We start from the raw sequence: 27,080 nt of genomic DNA, 5'->3' as shown, positions 1-27,080 counted from the left end.
CAGGTACGCTGAGGGTGTGTCCCCCTGTGACTGTCGGCAGGTGTGCACAGGCAGCTTCATGTTGTTTATAACATGATCATAGCTGCTGTAAAGGTTGAATATGTTCAGGTTTTTTTTGCTCTGCTGTGTGTAAACCTGCATGTGTCTGACGGTGATGTGTGTTAGCATCATGTCTGCTGTGTGTTTGTCTTCACAGCTCGTCTATGAGTTCTTCCTTCGCTTCCTGGAGTCTCCAGACTTCCAGCCAAACGTTGCCAAAAAATACATCGACCAAAAGTTTGTACTGTCGGTAAGCAGTGACCTCTGAGACTGAGCTGTGCTGATGTGTGTCTGCAGACCGAGCCCTGACTCTCTCTTTGTGTTGGTTCTGTTAAAGCTGCTGGAGCTGTTTGACAGTGAGGATCCCAGAGAGAGAGACTTCCTGAAGACAATCCTCCACCGGATCTACGGCAAGTTCCTCGGCCTCCGTGCCTACATCCGCCGCCAGATCAACAACATCTTCTACAGGTCAGAACACAAGTTATGAACAGCAGACAACCAATCACAGAGCTGTAAACATCTAACTGTGTAACGATGACCTCATGATTCATGCATGGATCTAAACTCAAACCAGCACAATGCTGAGTCTTATTTGGTCTTTGGTTGATGTCTAGCAGTCTGTATCCATTGGCTCTAAACAAAGATGGACAACTGGTCTCCATCTCCCTCCACTGACTTTAAGTGAAGCCAAACCCCCCCCCCCAGTGGGCCCTGACATCCTCCGTTTAGAGCCAGAGTCCGTCCACTCTGCCGAGATCAGATCTTGGAGCTGTGGTGTTAACGTCCCACTCCTTCCTCTAACCCTTTAACACACCTTTAACTTGTTAGCAAAGTGTGGTAGCTTCCTCAGGTGGGTCCAGTCCTCAGGTGGGTCCAGTCCTCACCGTCCCAGGTTCTTGTGTTTGTTTGAAGCAGACTCGCGGTTATGGTGCGTTCAAAGACTCTTGTGTTAGTGTTTGTTACGTTTCCTCTCACCGTTCCTCCTCTACTCTGATAAACCGGAGCACACAGCGCTCCAGGAGCCTCATTGGTCCACATAGCTGTCAATCATGATGTCACACCCCCTCTTTTTATATCATCAATAACTAGTTCAAAGTGAACAGAAACATGAACACTGAGACATAAATCAGCACGATAAGAACTAACTATAATGACAGAAACTATGTTGGACAAACATTTATTTGACCTGTGTTTGATTTTACTCTTTGACCCATGACCCATCTGTTAACATGGAGGAGGCGGGGCTTATGAGCTATACTGCAGACAGTCAGCAGGGGGAGCTCTACATGTTTTGAAGTATTCAGCTGCATGAATAATGAAGGGTTAAAAACAGGTGTGATGGAAGGTGATTGACTGTAAACATGGACTCAGAGATGAAGCTTTAAAGTTCCTCCTCCTGGTTTGGACTTCTAGTTAAACTGTTCACCTGCTCAGGTACTCACTAACCTCCAGGTACCCCCAGTATTCCCAGTCTGTGAGACTAAAGACTGATTTATGCTTCTGCGTCTCCCCTACGCAGCAGGGGCTGACACAGACATGAGCTTCACATACTTGTGCAACGATGTGTCCGTGTCGCGCAGCAATTCTCCTCTGAAACGCTTGAGGGCAGTGTGGTCTCTCTGATAGCCGGTCGCCTGCTTCTGGCCCCGCTACAATCTGTTTCCTTTTCCACAGAGATTCAGAGCGTGTTCTGTTAATCTACAGCTGATACATGTTGCTGTTTATCATACAGACATGATTACATGAAGAATAGAGAGGAGGAAATGAAATACGCGGACGATGTGCGGCAATCCTGGAAGTGCTGGAAATCCGAGAAATTCAATGCAGCTGAGCGGACCAATCACAGGGCATCGATTCTACCGGTAGTTACATTTTGGAGGAGGTGCACGTCAGCTACGTGTGTAGGCCTCTGCGTAGGTACAGGAGCTACGCGGACCTCCTTCGATTCGACACAGAAGTATAAATCAGCCTTAACACGTGGTGTTGTTTCACAGATTCATCTACGAGACAGAACATCACAACGGCATCGCAGAGCTGCTGGAGATACTGGGGAGGTAACACACACACACACACACACACACACACACACACACACACACACAGAGCGGATCAGAGCTAACAGATTACAAACATTTTCACCTCTTTAATGTTGTTGTTGTTGATGTTTTGTTGTTTTGTTGTCTTTCTGTCAGCATCATCAACGGCTTCGCTCTCCCTCTCAAAGAAGAACACAAGATGTTTCTGATCCGAGTTCTGCTGCCGCTGCATAAAGTCAAGTCTCTGAGTGTCTACCACCCCCAGGTCAGGGTCTGTGTGTGTGTGTGTGTGTGTGTGTGTGTGTGTGTGTGTGTGTGTGTGTGTGTGTGTGTGTGTCTCTTTGATGTTTTCTGGTATATTCCTTCTAATGTCCATTATCGCAGCTAAATTCAGCTTAATAAAACCTCTCTCTCTCTCTCCTCAGCTGGCGTACTGTGTGGTCCAGTTCTTGGAGAAGGACAGTGGTCTGACAGAGCCGGTGAGTCTGCTCTCTGACTTCCCCCCTGTTTCCAATGTAGCAATGTATGGAGGCTGAAAACATGATGTCACAACTGATTATGTCACCTGATGATGCCACCTCTGGTGCCCGCAGGTGATCATGGGTCTGCTCAAGTTCTGGCCGAAGACCCACAGTCCGAAGGAGGTGATGTTCCTGAACGAGCTGGAGGAGATCCTGGACGTCATCGAGCCGTCCGAGTTCGTCAAAGTCCAGGAGCCGCTCTTCAGACAGCTCGCCAAGTGTGTGTCCAGCCCGCACTTCCAGGTATCCAGACCTGATCGAGAATCTGACCCCCAGCTGTAATCAGTAATGCAACTTCAACAAAAACTATAAACCTGAAAAGGAACCAGACCTAGAAGCCCAAGAAAAAGAAAGTCCAAAAACCTGATCTGAAACCCGATGTGGACTCAGAAAGTGCTCCTGCCAAAGTTCATCATCCAGACAACTCAGGGTCTGTTTAAAGGCTTCAGTTCAGTCCAACATAAAACAGTAATGTTAGGAGAGTTCACACATGCAGAGTCAGGACCAGGCCGGTCCAGGGGTCTCATTTATAAACGTTGCTTACGCACAAAACAGGGCCTGAAACTGGAGTACACCAGTTTTCACGCCAAGTTCAGAAACTCAGTCCAGTCCAGTCCTGACCAGAACCAGATCTGATTCAATTCAACTCATGATTCAAGAGCATGATGATGATGATGATGATGATGATGATGATGATGATGATGGTGTGTGTGTGTGTGTGTGTGTGTGTGTGTGTGTGTGTGTTTGCGTGTGTGCGTGCGTGCGTGCGTGTGTGTGTTTTTCAGGTGGCAGAGAGAGCTCTGTATTACTGGAACAATGAATACATCATGAGTCTGATCAGTGACAACGCTGCCAAGATCCTCCCCATCATGTTCCCCGCGCTCTACAAGAACTCCAAGAGCCACTGGAACAAGTAACACACACACTCACACCACAAACACACACACACACACACACACACACACACACACACACACACACACACACACACACACACACACACACTCACACTGGGGTCAATTGAGTGAAAAAGCACAGCTAGCATGATGAACAAGCTCCTGTGACTGGTTAGTCATGTTGAGTTAGCTGTAGCGGGTCAGAGTTAGGGGTCTTGTAATAGTTGGGTTAAAGTCACATCAGCTGGGGTCTGCTTCTGAAACAACCTAAGAGTTTTAAACCACAACAGTCCAGAAAGAACGGGTGCTTTTTTTTTTTTTTAGATAAATCTGTTTGGGTAATTTTTGCTGCTTCTCAAGTTGTAAGTTACTCTTTGGACTGTAAACAAAGCAGTGCAAAAGAAGTCTTGCCTACAGGTTGCTAACATCTTACAACACGGGACACAGGGACAAGCTGGTCACTACCACATACAGATTATTAAGGAAGGTATCATTATGAGCAACACAACAGTTAGCCTGTTAGCATGAAGAGACTCAGCTGGTCTGTTTTAGATGGTGCTATATTTCATCACAGATGGATTCACTGAATCAACACGTGAGAGGAGATAAGCGTGAGTAGCAAAGACGTTTCAACACGCCTTTAAAATCCTTTTGAACTCAAAAAGCCGTGGCAGAGATCGACCGGTGTTTTGGTTTAAACAGCGACCCTGTTAACTGGAGACTCTCAGCCGGATGCATCCCTCATAAACGTCTTTAGACCATCATTAAATATCTGATGAGGATATTTTGAAATCTTAATAAAAACTAAACTAGTTTGCATTCCCAGGAACTCCCTCTGTGTTTCAACAGCTGTGTAAACTCCACAAACACTGACACGTTCAGCTGAAGGTCTCCAGTTTACAGGGTCACTTTTAAAACCGGAACACCGGGAGAGACGCATTCACGGTGGGCTGAGAGAAGACTACTGTTACAAGCTGCTAACTCAAGAGAATCACAGCTTCTTCTTTTGAAAAGTACACACACATACAAAAAAGATAGAACAAATTAAAACTAATGAAAGAAAGAGAAATCAAGAGAATCACAGATGTGTGTGATGTTATTGTGGACGGAGGGAGGAATAAAAACACTGAGGTTAATCTACCAATCAGACATGTTCAGCATTGAAGGTCCTGCTCCCCGAAAGCCCAGGGATCTTTGAAAAGTACTACCCCCCTAGCAGGGTCTTTTTAGGGGGGAGATTATCTACCCCTGAACTAAATTTAGACCCTGGGTCCACCGGTCGAAACGCACGTAGTTCAGGGGTAAAGTTCCTGCGGTTGAAAAACGCCTCTAGAGGCTGAACTTGTCTTAAAGCTGAAGTTGATGAATAGATCGTCACAGTGCTTAGTTTGGCCAGGTGAAGAACACGCCTGCTTCTCCATGGTGTGGAGGGACATGTTATGACTGACAGTAGATATCAGCTGTGTGGAGTTATAACAGTCAGAGTGTAACTCCAGTGTCTGCTGATCCTCAGGACCATCCACGGTCTGATCTACAACGCTCTGAAGCTCTTCATGGAGATGAACCAGAAGCTGTTTGATGACTGCACCCAGCAGTACAAGGCGGAGAAACAAAAGTAACACACACACACACACACACACACACCACTCAGGACTTCTGTTTCATGAATACATGCTCTCACTCCTCAGGGTGTTTGAAAACATGTGTCTGTTTCTGCAGGGAGAAATATAAGCTGAAGGAGAGAGAGGAGATCTGGCATAAGATAGAGGAGCTGGCCAGACAGAACCCACAGGTACTCATCTGACCCCTCACCTGTCTCTCTCATATTGAATGAGCCAAGTACTTCAGTTATCTTAATGGACCCTTCCTGTCTTTCAGAGCAATAAGCTCCACCCCCTCCGCCCAGGACTCCACCCACAGGAAGAGGTAAGTCCTTGATGCTTCATGTTCAGAGTTCTTTTTGCGTTTAGAAACGTTTCATCCTTGGACGCCCTGTCTTCCTGTAAAGGTTTGTTCAGACCAAAGATTCAAAAGGTTTTTCATGGATAAATAAATAGAATAAATAAATACAATTTATATATAAATAAAAATGGATTAGTAAATAAATAAAATAAATAAATACATTTAAATAGATAAAAATGGATAAGTAAATAAATAAAATTAATCAATCAATAATTACAATTAATTAATCAATAAAAATAGATAAGTAAATAAATAAATAAAAATAAAGAGATTAATAAAATGGATAAGTAAATAAATAAATAAAAATAGATAAGTAAATAAATAAAATAAATAAACAAAAATTGAACAATAAAAGTATTTTAAGGACAATAAAAGGTTTCCAGATTGAGAAGACGAAAATTAGAAAATTAGAAAAAGTTAAAAGGATAAATTAGGAACATTAAAATAATACATAAAACAAATAAAAATAAATTAAAACAATAAATAATGAAATAAAATGAAATAAAATGTAAGACAATTAATTAGTTGTATAAAAGCTAGAAATAATAATAAAGTAGAAGTAAAAACAGTTAGAAGGATGAAGTCACATACAGTTCCCTCCAAAAGTATTGGAACAGTAAGCCAATTCCCTTATTTTTGGCTCTACACACCACCACAATTGATTTGAAATGAAATAAACAAGATGTGCTTTAACTGCAGACTTTCAGCTTTAATTTGAGGGTATTTACATTCAGATCAGGTGATCGGTGTAGAAATAACAGTTTCTATTTGTGCCTCCCACTTTTTAAGAGACCAAAAGTAATGGGACAATTGACTCAAAAGCTATTTCATGGACAGGTGTGGGCTATTCCCTCGTTATTTCATCATCAGTTAAGCAGGTAAAAGGTCTGGAGTTGATTCCAGGTGTGACATTTGCATTTGGAGTCTGTTGCTGTCAACTCTCAATATGAGATCCAAAGAGCTGTCACTATCAGTGAAGCGAGTCATCATTAGGCTGAAAAATCAAAACAAACCCATCAGAGAGATAGCAAAAACATTAGGTGTGGCCAAGTCAAGTGTTTGGAACATTCTTAAAAAGAAAGAACGCACCGGTGAGCTCTGCAACACCAAAAGACCCGGAAGACCACGGAAAACTTCTGTGGTGGATGACAGAAGAATTCATTCCCTGGTGAAGAAAAACCCCTTCACAACACTTAGCCAGATCAAGAACACTCTCCAGGAGGAAGGTGTATGTGTGTCAAAGTCAACAATCAAGAGAAGACTTCATCAGAGGGAATACAGAGGGTTCTAACACAAGATGTAAACCATTGGTGAGCCTCAAAAACAGGAAGACCAGATTAGAGTTTGCCAAACAGCATCTAAAAAAGCCTTTACAGTTCCTGAACAACATCCTGTGGACAGATGAGACAAAGATCAACTTGTACCAGAGTGATGGGAAGAGAAGAGTAAGGAGAAGGAAAGGAACTGCTCATGATCCAAAACATACCACCTCATCAGTGAAGCATGCTGGTGGTAGTGTCATGGCGTGGGCATGTATGGCTGCCAATGGACCTGGTTCCCTTATATTTATTGATGATGTAGCTGCTGACAAAAGCAGCAGGAGGAAATCTGAAGTGTTTGGGGCGATATTATCTGCTCATACTCAACCAAATGCTTCAGAACTCATTGGACGGCGCTTCACAGTGCAGATGGACAATGACCCGAAGCATACTGCGAATGCAACCAAAGAGTTATTTAAGGCGAAGAAGTGAAATGTTATGGAATGGCCAAATCAGTCACCTGACCTGAATCCAATTGAGCATGCATTTCACTTGCTGAAGACAAAACTGAAAGGAAAATGCCCCAAGAACAAGCAGGAACTAAAGACAGTTGCAGTAGAGGCCTGGGAGAGCATCACCAGGGATGAAAACCCAGCGCCTGGTGATGTCACTGGCTGTTTCCGAAATCGCCTACTATACTAGCAGTACGTACTGATATGTCCAAAATTCAGTATGTAGAAAGTAGTATGTGAACAAGAGCAAAATCTGCAGTAAGCCAAAACTCCCCGGATGTCTACTGATACAGGAAAATATCTCAGTGTGCATCGGACCAGTCTGCCTCGCGTACTGTTTCCCATAATGTACAGCGCTCGTTCTGCTTTTTCTTTTTCCTCATTTTTTGACGGGAGGAAATCTGTTTTTGGGTGCTGTGAAAGTTATCAAATTACATATAAACCACTTCCTAACTTTTTAAATCATAAATGGATGCTAAATAAGCATTTTATTTATCGGCTTCGCCGTTGTTTACTTCCGCTTTCCAAAACCGGAAATCCAGCGAAGTCTGGCTCAGCATGCTGCATGACAGATCGGACAGAACAGTCATACTACATACTAAATTCAAACACAGTATGTAGTAGGCAATACCTACTGCCTACTACATTAGTAAGTAGTATGTAGCAGGCTGTTTCGGAAACAGCCTATGTGTTCCAGACTTCAGGCTGTAACTGACTGCAAAGGATTTACAACCAAGTATTAAAAAGTGAAAGTTTGATTTATGATTGTTTAGGTTGTTCCATTACTTTTGGTCCCTTAAAAAGTGGGAGGCACATATAGAAACTGTTGTCATTTCAACACCGTTCACCTGATTTGGATGTAAATACCCTCAAATTAAAGCTGAAAGTCTACAGTTAAAGCACATCTTGTTTATTTCATTTCAAATCCATTGTGGTGGTGTAGAGAGCCAAAAATAAGGGAATTGGTCTCACTGTTCCAATACTTTGGGGGGGACTGTAAATCAAGTCTGTAAAATGTGTTATAAGAAGAGATTTAAAAGATGTCACTGACTCAGCGAACCTTATCTCCTCAGGGAGGTCGTTCCAGAGTCGAGGAGCTCTGATGGAGAAAGCTTGATCCCCTTTGGATCTGAGCCTCGACTTTGGAATGACCCAAAATGCCCCACCTGAGGATCTAAGGCCGCCAGATGTTAGCATTTGTTAGCATAAAACAAGAAACAAAAATGCAGCAGCAGCCAACCATAAATGTCAAAAATGAAAATGCTAAATGAATAGAGTATCCGAGCAGACCATGTACACAATAATGGAAACAAAAACAGATGATCACAAACACGTGGCACAAAAAGGGAATAAAACAAGACATTTTAAAACAGTGATTACGTAATAACGTCTCGGCTTTTCATGTATGCACATGAGAGAGAGGGGAGATGTGCTCTCCCCTCCTCAGTCTTTCACATTCCACGTACACATGTGGAAGGGCAGGGAGCTCCCAGTAAATATAACTTATAGCATGACAACATTTATCCCAAGTAAACAGTATCAATGCAGTGACCTGGATTATGCAGATTTACTGATGTTTGCATCATAGTTGTAAAGAGGGACAGGAGCTCTGCGGGGGTCTGTGTGTTAATCCAGACCCAGCTCCTGAAGAAGGACCTGAGCTGTGTGGGACTCTGGATCATGACAGAGGAATGTTTACAGGTTGTGTTCATGTGAAAAAGCAGAAATGACCCTGTTGTCAAACCCGTTAAAGTGCTGGTCTGAGCACAGCTATTGATCTGACTGTATGAAGATGTATTTCCTAACATGTGAACTGTGTGCTGTGTCTTCTCAGTACATGCTGTACAGTGACAGTAACACTGTGACTGTGTACTCCATGGAAACGGAGACCCCAACAGCTGAAGACATCCAACTGCTGAAGAAGACCGTGGAGAGCGAGGCCTCTCAGGTACAGAGTCTGAGCTTAAATCAGTCTAACTGTAAGACAATCCATCAATCATCAACCGAGTCTCCTCTGAGTCTCATCTGAGTCTCCTTTTATTCTCTTCTGAGTCTCCTTGGAGTCTCCTCTGAGTCTCCCCTGAGTCTCATCTGACTCTCATCTGAGTCTCCTTTTATTCTCCTCTGAGTCTCCTCTGAGTCTCCTCTGAGTCTCCTTTTATTCTCCTTTTATTCTCCTCTGAGTCTCCTCTGAGTCTCCTCTGAGTCTCCTTTTATTCTCCTCTGAGTCTCCTCTGACTCTCCTCTGAGTCTCCTTTTATTCTCCTCTGAGTCTCCTCTGACTCTCCTCTGAGTCTCCTTTTATTCTCCTCTGAGTCTCCTCTGACTCTCCTCTGAGTCTCCTTTTATTCTCCTCTGAGTCTCCTCTGACTCTCCTCTCAGTCTCCTCTGAGTCTCCTTTTATTCTCCTCTGAGTCTCCTCTGAGTCTCCTTTTATTCTCCTCTGAGTCTCCTTTTATTCTCCTCTGAGTCTCCTCTGACTCTCCTCTGAGTCTCCTTTTATTCGCATCTGAGTCTCCTCTGACTCTCCTCTGAGTCTCCTCTGAGTCTCCTCTGAGTCTCCTCTGAGTCTCCTTTTATTCGCATCTGAGTCTCCTCTGACTCTCCTCTGAGTCTCCTCTGAGTCTCCTCTGAGTCTCCTTTTAGTCTCCTCTGACTCTCCCCTGAGTCTCCCCTGAGTCTCCTCTGAGTCTCATCTGAGTCTCCTTTTATTCTCCTCTGAGTCTCCTTGGAGTCTCCTCTGAGTCTCCTCTGTGTCTCCTCTGTGTTTCCTTTGTGTTTCACTGTAACCACCTCTGATTTTGTGTCCTCAGGGTATGAAGGATCTGAAGAAGGACAAGGTCCTGATGAGGAGGAAGTCGGAGCTGCCACAGGATGTCTACACCATCAAAGCGTTGGAGGCTCACAAGAGAGCCGAGGAGTACCTGACAGCCAACCAGGAGGCTCTCTGACCGGGGGGGATGGCCCCCTCTGAGCCTGACTCCGCCCCCCTCCTGTGCATCTCTCTGGGGAGGATTTCCAAACTGTCGTGGAGAAACTGGTCTGGGGTCAGACCAGGACGGAGCCGATGCTACGTTCAAAAGAAAACAAAGAAACCAAACCTCCTCACCTCTGACCCCTGGTGGCCAATCACATGTAGGACACTGTAGGAGCTCCGTCTGTCCCACGTGCTGTCTCAGTGTTTCAGCGGTCATGTGACGATGACATCATCAGCTTCATGTTGCACTAACACCTCAAACACCTCCACCTGCAAACACCTGCTGCTGTCTGTTCTCCACCAACACCGCTGGGACCAGCTCCGTGACCCCAGAGCCCGGAGAGGTCCCTGAATGCATCACGAGGAGGCCTTTTCCACTGCAGTGACTAGAAACTGCTGGATGGTCCGGTTCTGAGTCTGCTTTGTGTCCCGGAGGCGTCTGAATTGAACATTTAGTCATTTTTTCTGTTTGAGCCTCCGTCCAGATGTGGTGTTTCCATGTTTGATCCTCGTTCAGCCGCTCAGCAGCAGAATCAGCTGACTGCTGTGAACAGTGACAGAGAGACACAGCCTGTTTGATCACCTGACTCTGCGTCACTGAATCTCATCTTTTTGAGAGGAAACAGTGACATGGCTCTCAGCAGCTGACATCTTTGTTTTCATCAACTACACTAAGTCAAAATCCAACGCAGAATCCAGAACCCTGAACCCTGACGGATCAGGGTCTGTGATGATCCACATCATGCAGTGGAAAAAAAAGCTCTCACACATTGCGTCTCTTCTATGACCTGAACACACCACCTGATAGTTCACTGCCTGGCTCAGTCCTCCCAACTCTAAAGTCCCACCCCCTGTCACTTGAACTGACCAATCACCTGTCAGCATGGACCTGAGGTGGACTGGAGGCTGAAGCAGCTTCGGACAGACTGTGTATGATGATGATGATGATGATGATGATGATGATGATGATGATGATGATGACGATGATGATGATGATGACACAGAGACACTTGAATGTAGTCGTCCAATCAGCAAGATTCTTCTTTGTTGTTGTTTTATTTACGTGTTTGATGATGTCATGGTGTTTAAACCAATGAGAGTTGCTCGCACGAGGAATCACTTCCTGTCAGAAGCTGCTTCAGTGTTTTTGTTATTTTGTGGATCTGAATGTTTGCGTATGTAGTCGCGTCTCGTCGGGTCAAAGGTCAACACGATGAAGGAGTGGAGGGAGATTATGCAAACAGTAGGAGGAGCTTCGGGTCTGAATGTTTAGCTGTGTCAGCACAACAGATCTATGCTGGTCCAGGTCTCTCCCCGTCCAGACTCGACAGGTTTCAATGCTGGTTTTTCTCCTTTTTTTTCCCCTTTTGTTTCAAACTGTGACTTCCTGTGGTTAGTTCTCCCCAGACTCAAGCTGGGATTGGTTCAGACTGGTAGCTCCAGGGTTAGGTTCTACAAAAGGTTAGGTCTTGATCAGAAGGGTCCTGATTTGGACGTTCACTGTTCTGTCTGTCCAGGATCAGGTAATCCAGTTTACTTTAGTCCTGGTTTGTCAAATACCTCTTTCGACCAACGTGAACCGGGTTGTATTTCCGGGCTGGTGCTCGCGCTGGTTCAGAGCTGGTTCAAGTTATGAACCAACACGGCACCCGTTTGTTTTCCCACCCGCTCGAGACCGTGGAAGAGACACGTCATGACGTTACGTGACCACTTTTCCCAGCAGCACTAGCGTGAACTTTCCTTCACAACAACACAGATGGCAACTTGTCTCCTTGGCCGACCGCTGCTCTGCCTTGAATCCATTAGTCTCTTTGATATTTTCACTGCAGGACAATGGAGGAAACACGTTTGGTTTGTGTTTTTGACCACGCTAACCCCGCCCCTCGCCCCTGACGTAAGCGGTTCACGGTTCTAGACCAGCAAAGAGTTGAAGCTGCTCTGGAACCAGTCCTCCCGACCGGGAGCCGGTTCACTCACAGTCGAAACACAGAAAAAAACGGTTCTCATTTGAGCGCTGGCTCTGAACCGGCCCTGAAACTGCCTCGGGCGGAAAGGAGTAAAAGACAAGTTGGATTAGATCAACCTTATCAACATACAGACTATTTAAAATCACCAAATCCAGATACCTAGAGCTCTAAACTGGACTACATGCTGCGCACTTAGTCCACAGGGGGCGCCAAAATCCACACAAACTGAAAGAATCTCAGTTTTTAGAATACTCTGTGGTTTATGATGCTGTTCAGGGCTTAGTGCTGTATCTACTGTGTCACTTTAAGAACAGAATCAGCTCAAGTACATGTGTTTTAAAGACGTCTAATGGATCAGTACCATCGTAACCATGTAAGGTGACTAACTTGAAAGTTTTCTCACCTTTAGTTCCTGTAATCCAGCCTGAACCAGGGTAACCCAGATTTTTAGCTCAGAGTTCTTCCAGTCCTGCTCAGAATTGTCCAACAGAACAAAAGGAGTGTTTGATTGAGATAAAACTCAAACTGGATTACCTGATCTAATCTGTTCTTTGTATTCTTCTTTCTTTGGAATTTATCTTTTTTAAAGATCCTGAAGATGATTTAATCTGAAGGAGCTGCTGGAGCTCAGAGTCACAGAGAGCTGAACAGATGCTGCTCAGAGTGTCTGAAGAACTGAGTGACCTCAAATGTACTGAGACAGGAGGATGTTATTCATTTCAATGTGTCTCCAGATTTTAAATGTCTTTAATTTCATGGTTTCTTTAAACATTTCACGTCACAAAAACATCCCATAATGAAACACCTCACATCTCTTTATCAGGAAACTAAACTAAGAGCACCTGAAAGGAAAAACAATACATGAATCATAACTTTCCTCAGAGTAAGCTTTCCTCTTCATGATCAATCAATCAATCTTTATTTGTATAGCGCCAAATCACAACAAACGTTATCTCAAGACTCTTTTACAAACAGAGCAGGTCTAGACCACTCTATGTCAAATTATGAACAGAGACCCAACACCAAGACAGGATAAGACTCAGTCTGACCCCACCTTAATCCACCATGAGCATTGCACCTCACAGTATTTAGCTAGTTACAGTGGAGAGGACAAACTTCCTTTAACAGGCAGAAACCTCGAGCAGAACCAGACTCATGTTAGACAGCCATCTGCCTCGACCCAGTTTGGTCTGGAAAGAGGGACAGAGGAGAATAAGAGAGAGAGGGAGCGGTGATAGTTATGAAAGGAGTAGTAGCAGGAGGACGTCTACGGCAGCTCAGAGGAACCTACAAGACAAGGGAGCTCAGGGACTCCAGAAAGGTCTATGGTTAGTAACTTTAATGGGACAGGGAGAGTTAAAGTAAGTGATGAGGGGGTTGGGGGGAAGGGGGTGAGCTAGGATCCCAGTGTGTCAGTGTGCCAGATCCCCCGGCAGTCTAAGCCTATAGCAGCATAACTAAGAGCTGGTCCAAGCCTGATCCAGCTCTAACTATAAGCTTTATCAAAAAGGAAAGTTTGAAGCCTACTCTTAAAAGTAGAGAGGGTGTCTGCCTCCCAGACCCTGACTGGTAGATGATTCCAAAGGAGGGGGGCCTGATAACTGAAGGTTCTACCTCCCATACTACTTTTAGAGACTTTAGGTAGGACCAGCAGGCCTGCATGTTGGGAGCGTAGAGTTCTAGAGGGGTAATAGGGCACTATGAGCTCTTTAAGATATGAAGGTGTCTGATCATTAAGAGCTTTGTAGGTCAGAAGAAGGATTTTAAATTCTAGTCTACATTTTATGGGGAGTCAGTGTAGAGAAGCTAACACTGATGAGATGTGCTCTCTCTTGCTGGTTTTAGTCAATACTCGAGCTGCAGTGTTTTGAACTAGCTGAAGAGTCTTCAGAGACTTATTGGGGCAGCCTGATAAGAGGGGATTACAGTAATCTAACCATGATGTGTTCAAAGTCCACTCATTGGTGGGATTTATACATCTTTGTAGCTTCATAAAATCTCAATTCCTTTTGATATGACCCTGAAAATATTGATCAGTGCATTTCACATAAACACAATCAACCTGTTGAGCTGTTTGCTCGCGCAGTCTCTCACAGAGTGCTGAACCTCTTCTTTCCCTCTCCGGAGGTTTTAGACTCAGTCATGTGACTCACCTGTTGATCATTGACCTCAGTAGTAGGAGATGTTCCTCCAGGTGTTTGTTGTTTCTGTACTGACTGATAATCAGATATTTATCATGAAACATCATTTCAATACTCAGTCTTTGCTCTTCTTCAACTTGAACTTCAAACATTTAAAATTCAAAATTTAAACATTCAGATGTGAATTTATTTATGACATGAAAGTTCAAAGTTAGTGCGGATCCATTACAATTAATAATTCAAATTTTATCTCTGCAACCATCAACACATTTTATAATCCAGGCGTTAGTCTGTGCCATACTTTGTTTTCCTTTAACTAGTTTAATTTCTTGAAATATATTCCACATCTTCTGCGTGGCTGATCGTATGTTTCCTCTGTGCTCCACATGAACAATCGGCCCTTCATTAAGGAACATCTACAAACTGTGGAGTCACACTTATTTAAAAGTATCAGTGTGTAGATGTGTGTGTGGAGAGATGTCTCCTCCCCATCCGACAGGTCACACCCACTCTACCGCTCACACAAGAGAAGTTTACAGTTTTAAAGAGTAAAGACAAGAGTTTTAAAATCATGAGTTGTTGGCAGCACCATGTTTGTTGTTGTTGATCTATGTTGGTGTCTCTCAGGTGATTCAGGTCTGCATCACTACAAACCAGAGGAGGGGTACTACCAAACTAAAGGTTTGCTCTCTGCTGGTTTCAGATTAGTTTGTCAGCATCGTACACCTCTGTGAGCCGCAGACTAACTTTCTGCCGCTCCTGAAGCTAAAACCGGACCTGAGACCTGACGACGAGGAGGGTGGAGACCTTTACAAGAGACCAGATTGTAATGAATTTATTTTCCTAAATGCTGCGAGGAGGAGGAGGAGGAGGAGGAGGAGGAGGAGGAGGAGGAGGAACACCTGAGCGCTGCTTCTCGTCATCTTGTACATATGTTGTACTTTAATTAGTTAGAGCAGTACATAGTATGAAAGTCTGATTTTGTACAGATGCTGATGTATGTACAGAACAAAATCAAAAGAAATAAAGAGGACATGTTTGACAATCAGACATCTTGTGTTTTATACATACACACACACACACACACACACGTTCATGTACAAATGAAACATTTCAGAAATCATTAAAAACAAGAGGAACATTTCAATCCAAGGCTTTAAGGTGGAATGTGACTTCTTCCTCACTACAGACCACAGACACATCAGGGCTTCATTAAGGATTACTCTTCTGTTACGGGTTCATCATGTGACTGAGAACAAACATTTACACAAAGTCAAACTCTTCTAAACATCTGAAAACAACGATCCGGTTTACTGTCAGACTATCACTTCTCATCACGTCCTGCACCGACAGTCTGAAGAGGCTGAAGAAGTTAGAACATCAACTCTGAACTTTAGGAACCGAAACTACGTGTGTTTCGACCGGTGGACCCAGGGTCTAAATTTAGTTCAGGGGTAGATAATCTCCCCCCTAAAAAGCCCCTGCTAGGGGGGTAGTACTTTTCAAAGGTCCCGGGACTTTCGGAGGGCGGGGCCTGCAATGCTGAACGTGTCTGATTGGTAGATTAACCTCAGTGTTTTTATTCCGCCCTCCGTCCACAATAACATCACACACATCTGTGATTCTCTTGATTTCTCTTTCTTTCATTAGTTTTTATTTGTTCTATCTTTTTTGTATGTGTGTGTACTTTTCAAAAGAAGAAGCTGGGATTCTCTTGATTTAGCAGCTTGTAACAGTAGTCTTCTCTCAGCACACCGTGAATGCCTTTCTCCTGGTGTTATGGTTTTAAAAGTGACCCTGTAAACTGGAGACCTTCAGCTGAACGTGTCAGTGTTTGTGGAGTTTACACAGCTGTTGAAACACAGAGGGAGTTCCTGGGAATGCAAACTAGTTTAGTTTTTATTAAGATTTCAAAATATCCTCATCAGATATTTAATGATCGTCTAAAGACGTTTATGAGGGATGCATCCGGCTGAGAGTCTCCAGTTAACAGGGTCGCTGTTTAAACCAAAACACCGGCCGATCTCTGCCACGGCTTTTTGAGTTCAAAAGGATTTTAAAGCCGTGTTGAAACGTCTTTGCTACTCGTGCTTATCTCCTCTCACGTGTTGATTCAGTGAATCCATCTGTGATGAAATATAGCACCATCTAAAACAGACCAGCTGAGTCTCTTCATGCTAACAGGCTAACTGTTGTGTTGCTCATGATGATACCTGCCTGTCCGTCTGCTTCTATGGTGTCATCTGTGATGAATGGCATTCCTCTTTGTTGTACTGCCCTCTACTGGTCTGGTGGTGTAGTGCATTTACTTTTTTTTCTCCATATGTCACTGGCCTGATTTACACAATCTACCCGGGACTTCAGCCCACAGTCGAAACGCAGACAACAATGGGGGCACAGGAACCTTTTAGTTCGGGGTAAAGTAGTTCTGGGGGCTAAAAGACACCGGAACTCTTGGTGGAAATGCACGTTGTGTTCACAGACAGAAAATAAAACACTGAATTACAAATTTCCCACACTGTGTTGGATATTGAAGTTGCTCATTTAAAGCTCCAGTGAGGAACGTTTGCAGTCTTTTCTGAATAATCTCCCGCTGCTTTATTTGAGCTCTCAAACGCGTCACTCATCAGAAACCATTGCCATGGGGATTCTAAAAACGAAGGCTGCCATGTGGTCTGGCTCCGACCCCCCTCCTGTAGTTTTAGACATCAATAATAAACAGAGTCACTTCTCTATTTAATGGTTTGCTTCTCCAGGTCATTAAATGACATCAGTGTTGAGTTCAGTCTGTTTCTCAAACAGCTAAAAACTCCTCACAGGAGCTTTAAGTCTCCTCAGGGTCCAAAAGCTTTAAATGTGATCATTAAAGCTCCTGTGAGGAGTTATGATTGGTTGTGGAACAGATTGAAATTGATACTGAAGTTTCTGTTTGAGCTATAGAAGCAAACAATCAGCAACATGATTGACCGTTTCTAAATGTTTATAACTCCAGGTGCCGCTTTGAGGGGAGGCGGTACCAGACCAGATGAGTGACATGTTGAACTGTTATATAGACAGCAGGACACATTTGTTGTTTGGAAATACAACTTTGGGGGCGCTGGTCGCCTAGCGGTCTAAGCGCCCCACGTATAGAGGCTACAGAGTCGCAGAGGTCACCGGTTCGACTCCCGTCTGGTCGACTATTTGCCCCGCTCTGTCCTCCCCATGCTTCCTGTCTCTCTTCAGCTGTCCTCTCATTAAAGGCAAAAAAAAGCCCAAAAAAGAAAAGATCTTTGCCCACAGGGGGCGCTAAAATCAACACAGATCAAGAGTTCCTCAGAGGAGCTTTAAACCCGTCCTCAGCTGTAAAGACTCGTGTTATTAAGGACGGAGATGACAGAGATGCAGCTCGGTGAGGACAGCAGTATAAACTTTCTCTGTTACTCTTCATTAACGTGAAGTTGTGTTTAACATCCTCAGATCACTGACATGTTGCAGCTGACAGTGACTGAAGACTTTGTCATCTCTCTGGGAGAAATAGAGCTGAGTCTGAGACTAAACTAAACAGCTGTGAAGAGGAAGTAAAAGCTGTAAAAGCTTGTTTCCTGTGTAGCTACAGATGTAATCTGGTGTTTAGATGAATACGTGGTGACTGGAACTAAAGATCTTTACCTCTGGATCTTACTCATCAAACTTTCTGTCAGGACTTTAAACTTTAAATAAAGTTGATCCAAGTTTAAACAAATGTCATGTCCCTGTTTGCACCTGACAGACTCAACTGAGGGATTCATTACACAGAGGTCAGAACTCTTACACTTTAATCTTCTAATGGAACTAAAGAAACGACAGGTTCACCTGCTCATCACAACAAAAAGCTCGGACTCGTTCGAGTGTTCACTTCATTTTAAAAGTCACCTTCATCCGGTTCCATCGTCCGTCCGTCAGCGGCTCCGAGGAGCGTCTGGGAGAAGAAAGCTAGGAGCTGTGGTGGTGCGTTCAAGGGCCAAAAGAACACAGATCAGTTATGATGAGGTTCATAGACGTAGATGCTGTTGAAGCTATGGTGGTGCGTTCATGGTCAGCATAGGTTGTGGAGGCTATGGTGTTGCGTTCAAGGGCCAAAAGAACACAGATCAGTTATGATGACGCTGTTGAAGCTATGGTGGTGCGTTCAGGGTCAGCATTGGTTATGGAGGCTGTGGTGGTGCGTTCAAGGGCCAAAAGAACACAGAACAATTATGATCTAGTTCAAAGATGTAGACGCTGTTGAAGCTGTGGTGGTGCATTCAGGGTCAGCATAGGTTGTGGAGGCTTTGGTGGTGTGTTCAAGGGCCAAAAGGAAGTGTTAAATTGCTGTGATGAGTTCAGGGACAGGTGATTTTTAAAATCTGTAGTGGTGTGTTCAGGGTCAGCAGAAGTTGTTGAAGCCTTGTTGTTAAATCAGGGTAAGCAGAAGGGGGTTCAGATGGTCATGGTGCGTTCATGGTCCGTTGAGGTTGTTCTTGCGTGGGAGGCGCAGGGCGGTGGCACTCTGCCGCGTCTGCAGCGTGGTCTGGACCATGTCCGTCCACTGGTCGTCTGAGATCTCTCTGGCCCATGACGGCACCCCGAGAGACGGCAGCGCGATGGCAGCCATCGTCCTCTTCACCAGCTCCACGTGGTCTGTGGGGAGAGAACAGGAAGTGATGTCAGTGGACAGGAAGGACACTTTGAGATTATACTTTCTCCTGAATCTTTGAATCTGAGGGACATGGTTTCTCTGTTTCTCTGTTAGAGATTCACACTCCTCCTTCACATTTAGATTTTCACATACAGGATGAAGACAGAGAGGAGGATCATCGTTTCAGACGCTCAGATCAGATAAACATGAGAACACGATAAAACACGAGAGGAGCAGGACTGAGAGATCTGAAACGACACCATAAGTGATGTTTAACATGTGAATGACTGCTGGTCTGGATGCTGATGTTTGCTGCATTACTTCGTTTTTCCACCGCAGGAACTTTACCCCTGAACTACGTGTGTTTCGACTGGTGGACCCAGGGTCTAAATTTAGTTCAGGGGTAGATAATCTCCCCCCTAAAAAGCCCCTGCTTGGGGGGGGGTAGTACTTTTCAAAGGTCCCGAGACTTTCGGGGGGCGGGGCCTGCAATGCTGAACGTGTCTGATTGGTAGATTAACCTCAGTGTTTTTATTCCTCCCTCCGTCCACAATAACATCACACACATCTGTGATTCTCTTGATTTCTCTTTCTTTCATTAGTTTTTATCTGTTCTATCTTTTTTGTATGTGTGTGTACTTTTCAAAAGAAGAAGCTGTGATTCTCTTGATTTAGCAGCTTGTAACAGTAGTCTTCTCTCAGCCCACCGTGAATGCATCTCTCCCGGTGTTCCGGTTTTAAAAGTGACCCTGTAAACTGGAGACCTTCAGCTGAACGTGTCAGTGTTTGTGGAGTTTACACAGCTGTTGAAACACAGAGGGAGTTCCTGGGAATGCAAACTAGTTTAGTTTTTATTAAGATTTCAAAATATCCTCATCAGATATTTAATGATGGTCTAAAGACGTTTATGAGGGATGCATCCGGCTGAAAGTCTCCAGTTAACAGGGTCGCTGTTTAAACCAAAACACCGGTCGATCTCTGCCACGGCTTTTTGAGTTCAAAAGGATTTTAAAGTCGTGTTGAAACGTCTTTGCTACTCGCGCTTATCTCCTCTCACGTGTTGATTCAGTGAATCCATCTGTGATGAAATATAGCACCATCTAAAACAGACCAGCTGAGTCTCTTCATGCTAACAGGCTAACTGTTGTGTTGCTCATAATGATACCTGCCTGTCCGTCTGCTTCTATGGTGTCATCTGTGATGAATGGCATTCCTCTTTGTTTTACTGCCCTCTACTGGTCTGGTGGTGTAGTGCAGTTACTTATTTTTTCTCCATACGTCACTTGCCTGATTTGCACAATCTACCCGGGACTTCAGACAACAATAGGGGCACAGGAACCTTTTAGTTCAGGGCGTAGCTCTGGGGGCTAAAAGACCCCGGAACTCTTGGTCCAAATGCACCTTTGTCCTGTCTTGATGTTAGGTCTTTGTTAATAATAGAACATAGAGTACAGTCTAGACCTGCTCTGTTTGGAAAGAGTCTGAGGAGAACGTTTGTTGGGATTTGGTACTATATAAATAAAGATTGATTGATACAGGAGCCTGTGGGGGACTGTGGAGGTCTAACCTGCGTCCATAGGGATGGAGGCTCGGCTTCTCTGGGCCGCTGCACCATCAGCGTCCTCCTCGTCCTCGCTGTCTGCAGAAGGAGCTTCAGGGAGATGGAGACCCATCACCTGCAGCAGAGGGACACACAGGTGTAGTCAGAGAGAGAGCATCAGGTGAGTGAGTCAGCTGCTGTTCTTCAGAACTCACCTCTATCCTCTGCTGCACCTGCTGCAGCTGCTCTGTGTGGGAGGCCGCCGCCTCCTCCTCCCCTCTCTCCTCCCCCTCCTCCCCGAGCTGCTCGCTGCTCTGAACCCCGTCAGGCTCCTGGTTCAGAGGCTGGTAATAATATCCTCCATTGTTCACCTCCTCCTCCTCCTCCTCCCCATCTCCATCCAGCACCATTTCTCCTCCCCCTTCCTCCTCCTCCTCCTCATCCCCTGCCTCTCCTCCACTCCACACCGGCAGCAGCACTCCGTCAGCCGGACGCTCATCCTCCCCAAGCTCATCCTCAGAGTTCGGTAAGACTCTCTCCGGTCCCATCGCTGAGCTGCACACTTCCATCCACAGACAAACTGAGAGAGTGAGAGAGAGAGAGAGAGAGAGAGAGAGAGAGAGAGAGAAAGGGGGGGGGGGGTAATCATCAGATGAATGAGTGATGAAATCAACAGTGTCTTCAGTTTGATGTTAACAGAAACTTTAAAGCTCCTCTCAGCAGCAGCAGCCCATTCAGCACACTCTGACTCTTCTACTCTCTCATCAATGATCCTGATGTTCCTCATGTGAGAGCACAACCAGAGCGGACAGGGTATTAGAGAGCCAGAGATCATAAGGATATGGTATATGGTTTACCATATACTAGTAAACCATATACCATATACTCCTCCTCCCTGATAATGTCCACCCCTCCCTGTCCCTCTGGAGGGAGGTACTGGTAACTAAAACAGACACTCGGGGGCTGGTTTTGCTCAGTGCTGCCCACCTTTGCTTCCTTTGTGTCTCTCTGCTTTCCAGTCAAATAAAACACAGAGTGAGAAACAGCTTTCTGAGTCAAATACACGTTATGGACAGACAGATGGTCCTAGAGTCCTTTGTTCTGTAGTCTAGAAAGGTCCCCTGTGCTTCTGCGGCTATTTAAAGTTGTCTCTGTTTTCTTCCCGTCGATGCGTACGTCACACGCGCGCCCGAGCACTCAAAGCGGCTCAAGCAGGGAGGGAAACTTGACCAAAGAGAGACAGCAAGCTGAACTGACGGACGTACTCCGCGCTGAGGTCTTCTTTTCAACAACTTTTGGTGTCTCCATTTGAAATTGGAAGAAAACGACTGACGAGGAAGAAGATGGAGCAAATACATGCAAGACACCAGCACGAAAAAAAACATATACTAGTTACAATCCTGACTGGACGACACTGTCAGAGTGTGAATAAACTATATACTAGTTACAATCCTGACTGAGTGACACTGTCAGAGTTTGAATAAACCATATACTAGTTACAATCCTGACTGGGTGACACTGTCAGAGTGTGAATAAACCATATACTAGTTACAATCCTGACTGGGTGACACTGTCAGAGTGTGAATAAACCATATACTAGTTACAATCCTGACTGGACGACACTGTCAGAGTGTGAATAAAACATATACTAGTTACAATCCTGACTGGACAACACTGTCAGAGTGTGAATAAACCATATACTAGTTACAATCCTGACTGGGTGACACTGTCAGAGTGTGAATAAACCATATACTAGTTACAATCCTGACTGGGTGACACTGTCAGAGTTTGAATAAACCATATACTAGTTACAATCCTGACTGGTGACATTGTCAGAGTGTGAATAAACCATATACTAGTTACAATCCTGACTGGGTGACACTGTCAGAGTGTGAATAAACCATATACTAGTTACAATCCTGACTGGGTGACACTGTCAGAGTGTGAATAAACCATATACTAGTTACAATCCTGACTGGTGACATTGTCAGAGTGTGAATAAACCATATACTAGTTACAATCCTGACTGGGCGACACTGTCAGAGTGTGAATAAAACATATACTAGTTACAATCCTGACTGGGCGACACTGTCAGAGCTTGAAAACAAAAAAGCATCAAGCTGTGGAATCAAACAAACAACACAGGCAGCCATTGCAACTTTTATGACCATAAAAGGTTCACCAGAAGAAGACCAGATCACAGCGGCAGAGCTTACCAGTGTCCTATGTCAGGATTTGTTGTTCATTTGGTCAGTCTGAACTGGTCATAGTGGCCGAGCCCTCCGCCCCAAACAATTGGTCGAGCGTCCCTTTTTTTCACAAACCCAAGGTGGTAACTCTAGTTGGTCCCCTCCTGCAGCTCTAACAGCGTCCCCTCTTCTTGAAGGTTTTCCACAGGTGTTGGAGTGTCTCTGTGGGAATGTGTGCCCGTTCATCCTGTAGAGCGTTTATGATGTCGAGCCCTGATGCTGGACGAGACGGCCTGGCTCACAATCTCTGTTCCAAAGGTGCTGGATGAGGTTGGGGTCAGGGCTCTGTGTGGGTCCATGGGCTCCTCTTCGTTCATTCTTCTTTCTGATTTTTCTTCTCTTTCTTCATCAAGCTGAGTCAGATATTTCTCTGACAGTTTGTTGAAGTTGTGACCTCTTTTGACCTTTCGTTGGTGAGAGTTGTGGACTGTTTTTCAAGATGAAATCACCAACTTTAACTTTTACTCGCATTACTGTTGCCCGGCAACCCCGCTTTGTTTTGTTTGTACTCATGCTCACCTGGTTGAGCTGAAGCCGGCCGGCTCATCGGCTCGGGCCGCTGGATGTTAAGGACGTATAGAGGCAGAGGAGGGACAGAGCTACGAAGAGGAGAGCTGGTATAAGGAGACAGAAGTTCATGGAGAGGAGATAGAAGCCGTGTCTCTCCTCTCTCATCATGGGCGACGTGAGATCTCTGGATACTAAGATGGAGGAGCTAACAGGACTAGCCAGGAGTCAGACGGAGTTTCAGGAATGTAGCACTGTGTGCTTCACGGAAACGTGGCTGCATCAGGATACACATGTCATACTGGTAGCTGTTTACATCCCCCCTCTGCCAACCCGACTACGACGTCCAACGATTTCAACGCTGCCATAGCAAGACTCCAGACAGACCACCAGAGTGCCCTCTTCCTGATCTCCAGACAGACCACCAGAGTGCCCTCTTCCTGATCTCCAGACAGACCACCAGAGTGCCCTCTTCCTGATCTCCAGACAGACCACCAGAGTGCCCTCTTCCTGATCTCCAGACAGACCACCAGACTGCCCTCTTCCTGATCTCCGGGGACTTCAACCATGTATTTATTTTCTACAGAGCTTATTCTGTCTTCTGTACAAACTTTTATTTAACTGTATTTGTATTTATATCTTATTAATTACTTCTTCTGTTAATATTATTTGATATTCTTACTTATTGTGTATAGAGCAGCTGTAATGACTGAATTTCCTTCTGGGATAAATAAAGTATTTCTGATTCTGACTCAGTCATGTTGGTCATCTGAGAGTTGGAAGCAGAGCATCGTGTGACATGTCTCAGTGTGCAGAAGCATAAAGATCAACCTTCACTGGAGAGACGGGACCTGACTGAAACACCTGAATTCCATACAGTGTACCTCTGGACCCTCCCAGAGACTGAGGGCCCCAGCTGAGGAGTGCAGCAGCACCGCCCCCCACAGTCACATCACTGTGTCAGGCATCAGCTGTTTATGTCATGGGGCTGTTTATGTCATGGGGCTGTTTCACTCCACTGGGACTCTGTTTCAGACCACTATAAGCTCTGCTCTGCTGGAGACACCCAGATTACATCCACACTGCGAGTCCATCAGAACACAGATCTCATGAAGGCTCCGAGCTGAGCACACGGCTGATCAGACTGATGGCAGGGAGCAGACACATCCCAGGAGCTGGCTCTGTTTAAGACAGACTGAGTCAGAGAGGTTCACTACAGAGCTGATGAAGCTGAGGAAGACTCGGGTCTGAGGGGCGTCCTCGGGTCGGCCTGTGAGAACAGTCACAAGCATGAGGACCTGTAGGAAACAGAACCCAAACTGGAACTCCTGACAAGTGTTAATGAGTCCTGAGACCACACAGCTGCACAGAGCGGCTTCTGTTGAACCACACAGGTAACCTGGAGGTAGTCAGGTCTACTCCCCTCATGCAGAGGCTGACTGTCGGCAGGGACACGATAAAGAGGACGGTAAAGGGGACGATGAAGAGGATGAGGAAGAGGATGGTGGTGGTGCAGAACATCTGGAGCAGCTAGCAGCTAATGAAGCTAGCCTCTGACACCTCTCGCTGTGTGCTCTGTTATCAAACTCTTTCTTCTTCTGCTGCTGAGTCTTACTTCACGTCAACCAGGAGACAAAGAAACCCCCCCGAGGTGTGTCCATCCTTACCTGTCTGTCTGTCTGCCTGTCTGTCTGCGCGAAGCTTCAAGTCGCTGCAGTTAGCCGTTAGCCGCTGCTAGCTGCAGCTGCGGTTGACACTTCCGAGTACGTCACGACGCACCAACAAAACTGACGTCGTTTCTTCTTCGTGTGCTTCTGTTCGAGACTGACAAACACCGTTACTGCACGTACCGTCACCTACTGTTTAGGTTATGTTTACGTTTAAATGTGAAGACTAATGGCGGACATTATCAGTCAATCAGACTTTATTTATAAAGAGCTTTTCATACAAGGACATTGTATCACAAAGTGCTGTACATAAAAACAACTTCAAATAGAATACATGCATTTAAAAAATATATATATAAAAATGAAAATAAAAAGACCCCCCAAACTAATCCCAACCCCAGCCCCGACTCCAAACCCACCCCACAATCCGAAGGTTAAGAACACAATATATGCAACGACAATAATAATTATAATAATAATAATAATAATAATAATAATAATAATAATAATAATAATAATAATAATGAAAATAAAACAAATAAATAAATAAGTTGCTGAACGAACTGAGGAAACGCTCGAGGAAACATAAGATGTTAAACTCAACACAGGAAATTAAACTCACCAAAATAAAATACATTTCTAAGATAATAAAACACTAAGATATTAAACCATTAACAGATATTAAGATGCTACACTTAAAATAAATAAATAAATAAATAAATAAATAAATTAAAAGAAATATATAAAAAGTGACTAAAATTTGAACTAGATAACACATAAATAAATAAATAAATAAATACATAAATAAAATGAATAAAAGTGACTAAAATTTGAACTAGATAATAAGAAAATAAATAAATAAATAAATAAATAAATGCATAAATAAATAAATAAATAAATAAGTTTATTTATTTATTTATTAAATAAGTGACTAAATTTGAACTAGATAATACATAAATAAATAAATAAAAAGTGACTAAATTGTAACTAGATAAAATGTACATAAATAAATACATAAATAAAATAAAATGAATTAAATAAAAAGTGACAAAAATTTGAACTAGATAATAAATAAAGAAATACAGAAATAAAGAAATTAACTAAAAAAGTGACAGAAATTTGAACAAGATAATAAATAAAGAAATCAGTTGAAATATAACTGTTATAAGAATAAAACGCAGTTAAAAGCGATACTAAGAGGTAGGTCTTAAATTTGCTTTTAAAAATATTTATAGGGGCGCTGGTGGCCTAGCGGTCTAAGCGCCCCACATACAGAGGCTACAGTCCCCGTCGCAGGGGTTGCCGGCTCGATTCGAGGCCGGTTGACCATTTCCTGCATGTGTTCCCCCACTCTCTACTCCCCACATTTCCTGTCTCTCTTCAGCTGTTCTATCAAAACAGGCCAAAAAGCCCCAAAATATAACTTAAAAAAAAGTATATTCATAAAGTATTTTATGAAATGTATAAAACATATTTAAAGTTTTTTTTACAAGCCGAGTTTCCGTATACCTGTCTCTAGTTTTTCTCTTTCTGGAAGGTTCCTTTGGCTATGTGGTATCCTCACACAATCCTAAAGTGTGTGTGTGTGTGTGTGTGTGTGTGTGTGTGTGTGTGTGTGTGTGTGTGTGTGTGTGTGTGTGTGTGTGTGTGTGTGTGTGTGTTTGTGTGTCTCATATCACATCCCCTGTTATTGCACCTGTGTGTTACAGTCTCGCCTGTAGGGGGGGCTAACAGACTAAATGAAGGTTCAGCAGCAGGTGCAGAAGCAGAGACAGCAGCTCTCACCCTGCAGTTACTTTAACAACAGCAAAACACAGCTAAAGACCAAATTCACAGTTTAAGTTTAGGACTGAGAGATGATTTCCTCTTGTCATGAATTAAGAAAGGAGTAAAGGTGATGGAGAAAAGACTGAAGGAAGCGTTAACAGCCTCACTTCTCTTTTGGAAGTCTTCTCCTTTTTTTTAATGTCACGATAAATACATTGTGGACTTTGTGATATTACAGTGTCAGGAGATTTGATATCCCCATTGTGACAGCATGTCTCAGACCCTGGTTTACTCTCTGCTCATCTCATCTCCTCATGTTGAAGCTGGTATTTGTCTCTGCAGTAAGTCCTCCCTGTGTTATTATACTTTACATCACATCATGGAGTCTGTGATGTTTTCCA

The 27,080-nt window shown here is 44.1% G+C and overlaps 3 protein-coding genes across 4 annotated transcripts in view; 1 reads left to right on the top strand and 2 right to left on the bottom strand.

Moving 5' to 3' along the window:
• The window catches only part of ppp2r5d (protein phosphatase 2, regulatory subunit B', delta), a 32,368-nt gene extending 17,010 nt beyond the window's left edge, over positions 1-15,358 (top strand). For both annotated transcript variants that reach the window (XM_034681398.1, XM_034681399.1), the window contains 13 exons: positions 1-3; positions 197-289; positions 377-507; positions 2,034-2,093; positions 2,232-2,340; positions 2,501-2,554; positions 2,669-2,839; positions 3,382-3,509; positions 5,006-5,107; positions 5,212-5,284; positions 5,371-5,418; positions 9,060-9,173; positions 10,039-15,358. The exon at positions 1-3 is cut by the window's left edge and continues 108 nt beyond it. In XM_034681398.1, the coding sequence (XP_034537289.1) occupies positions 1-3; positions 197-289; positions 377-507; positions 2,034-2,093; positions 2,232-2,340; positions 2,501-2,554; positions 2,669-2,839; positions 3,382-3,509; positions 5,006-5,107; positions 5,212-5,284; positions 5,371-5,418; positions 9,060-9,173; positions 10,039-10,176 (1,224 nt within the window). In that variant the 3' untranslated portion in view covers positions 10,177-15,358. The remainder of the gene's footprint in view (positions 4-196; positions 290-376; positions 508-2,033; positions 2,094-2,231; positions 2,341-2,500; positions 2,555-2,668; positions 2,840-3,381; positions 3,510-5,005; positions 5,108-5,211; positions 5,285-5,370; positions 5,419-9,059; positions 9,174-10,038) is intronic.
• The window catches only part of LOC117811230 (NACHT, LRR and PYD domains-containing protein 3-like), a 574,987-nt gene that overhangs the window by 449,106 nt on the left and 98,801 nt on the right, over positions 1-27,080 (bottom strand).
• mea1 (male-enhanced antigen 1) lies at positions 15,348-25,087 on the bottom strand. The gene is made up of 4 exons (XM_034681428.1): positions 24,913-25,087; positions 20,705-21,069; positions 20,517-20,625; positions 15,348-18,951 (listed from the first exon to the last, which is right to left on the bottom strand). Exons 2-4 carry the CDS (start codon positions 21,056-21,058, stop codon positions 18,770-18,772), a joined length of 645 nt encoding a protein of 214 aa, XP_034537319.1. The 5' UTR covers positions 21,059-21,069; positions 24,913-25,087; the 3' UTR covers positions 15,348-18,769.

The sequence above is a fragment of the Notolabrus celidotus genome, chromosome 4 (genome assembly GCF_009762535.1).
Source record: "Notolabrus celidotus isolate fNotCel1 chromosome 4, fNotCel1.pri, whole genome shotgun sequence".
In the NCBI taxonomy this organism is placed as follows: Eukaryota; Metazoa; Chordata; class Actinopteri; order Labriformes; family Labridae; genus Notolabrus; species Notolabrus celidotus.
Note: the sequence above shows the minus strand (reverse complement) of the source record. Positions and strands in the feature narration are given on the sequence as shown.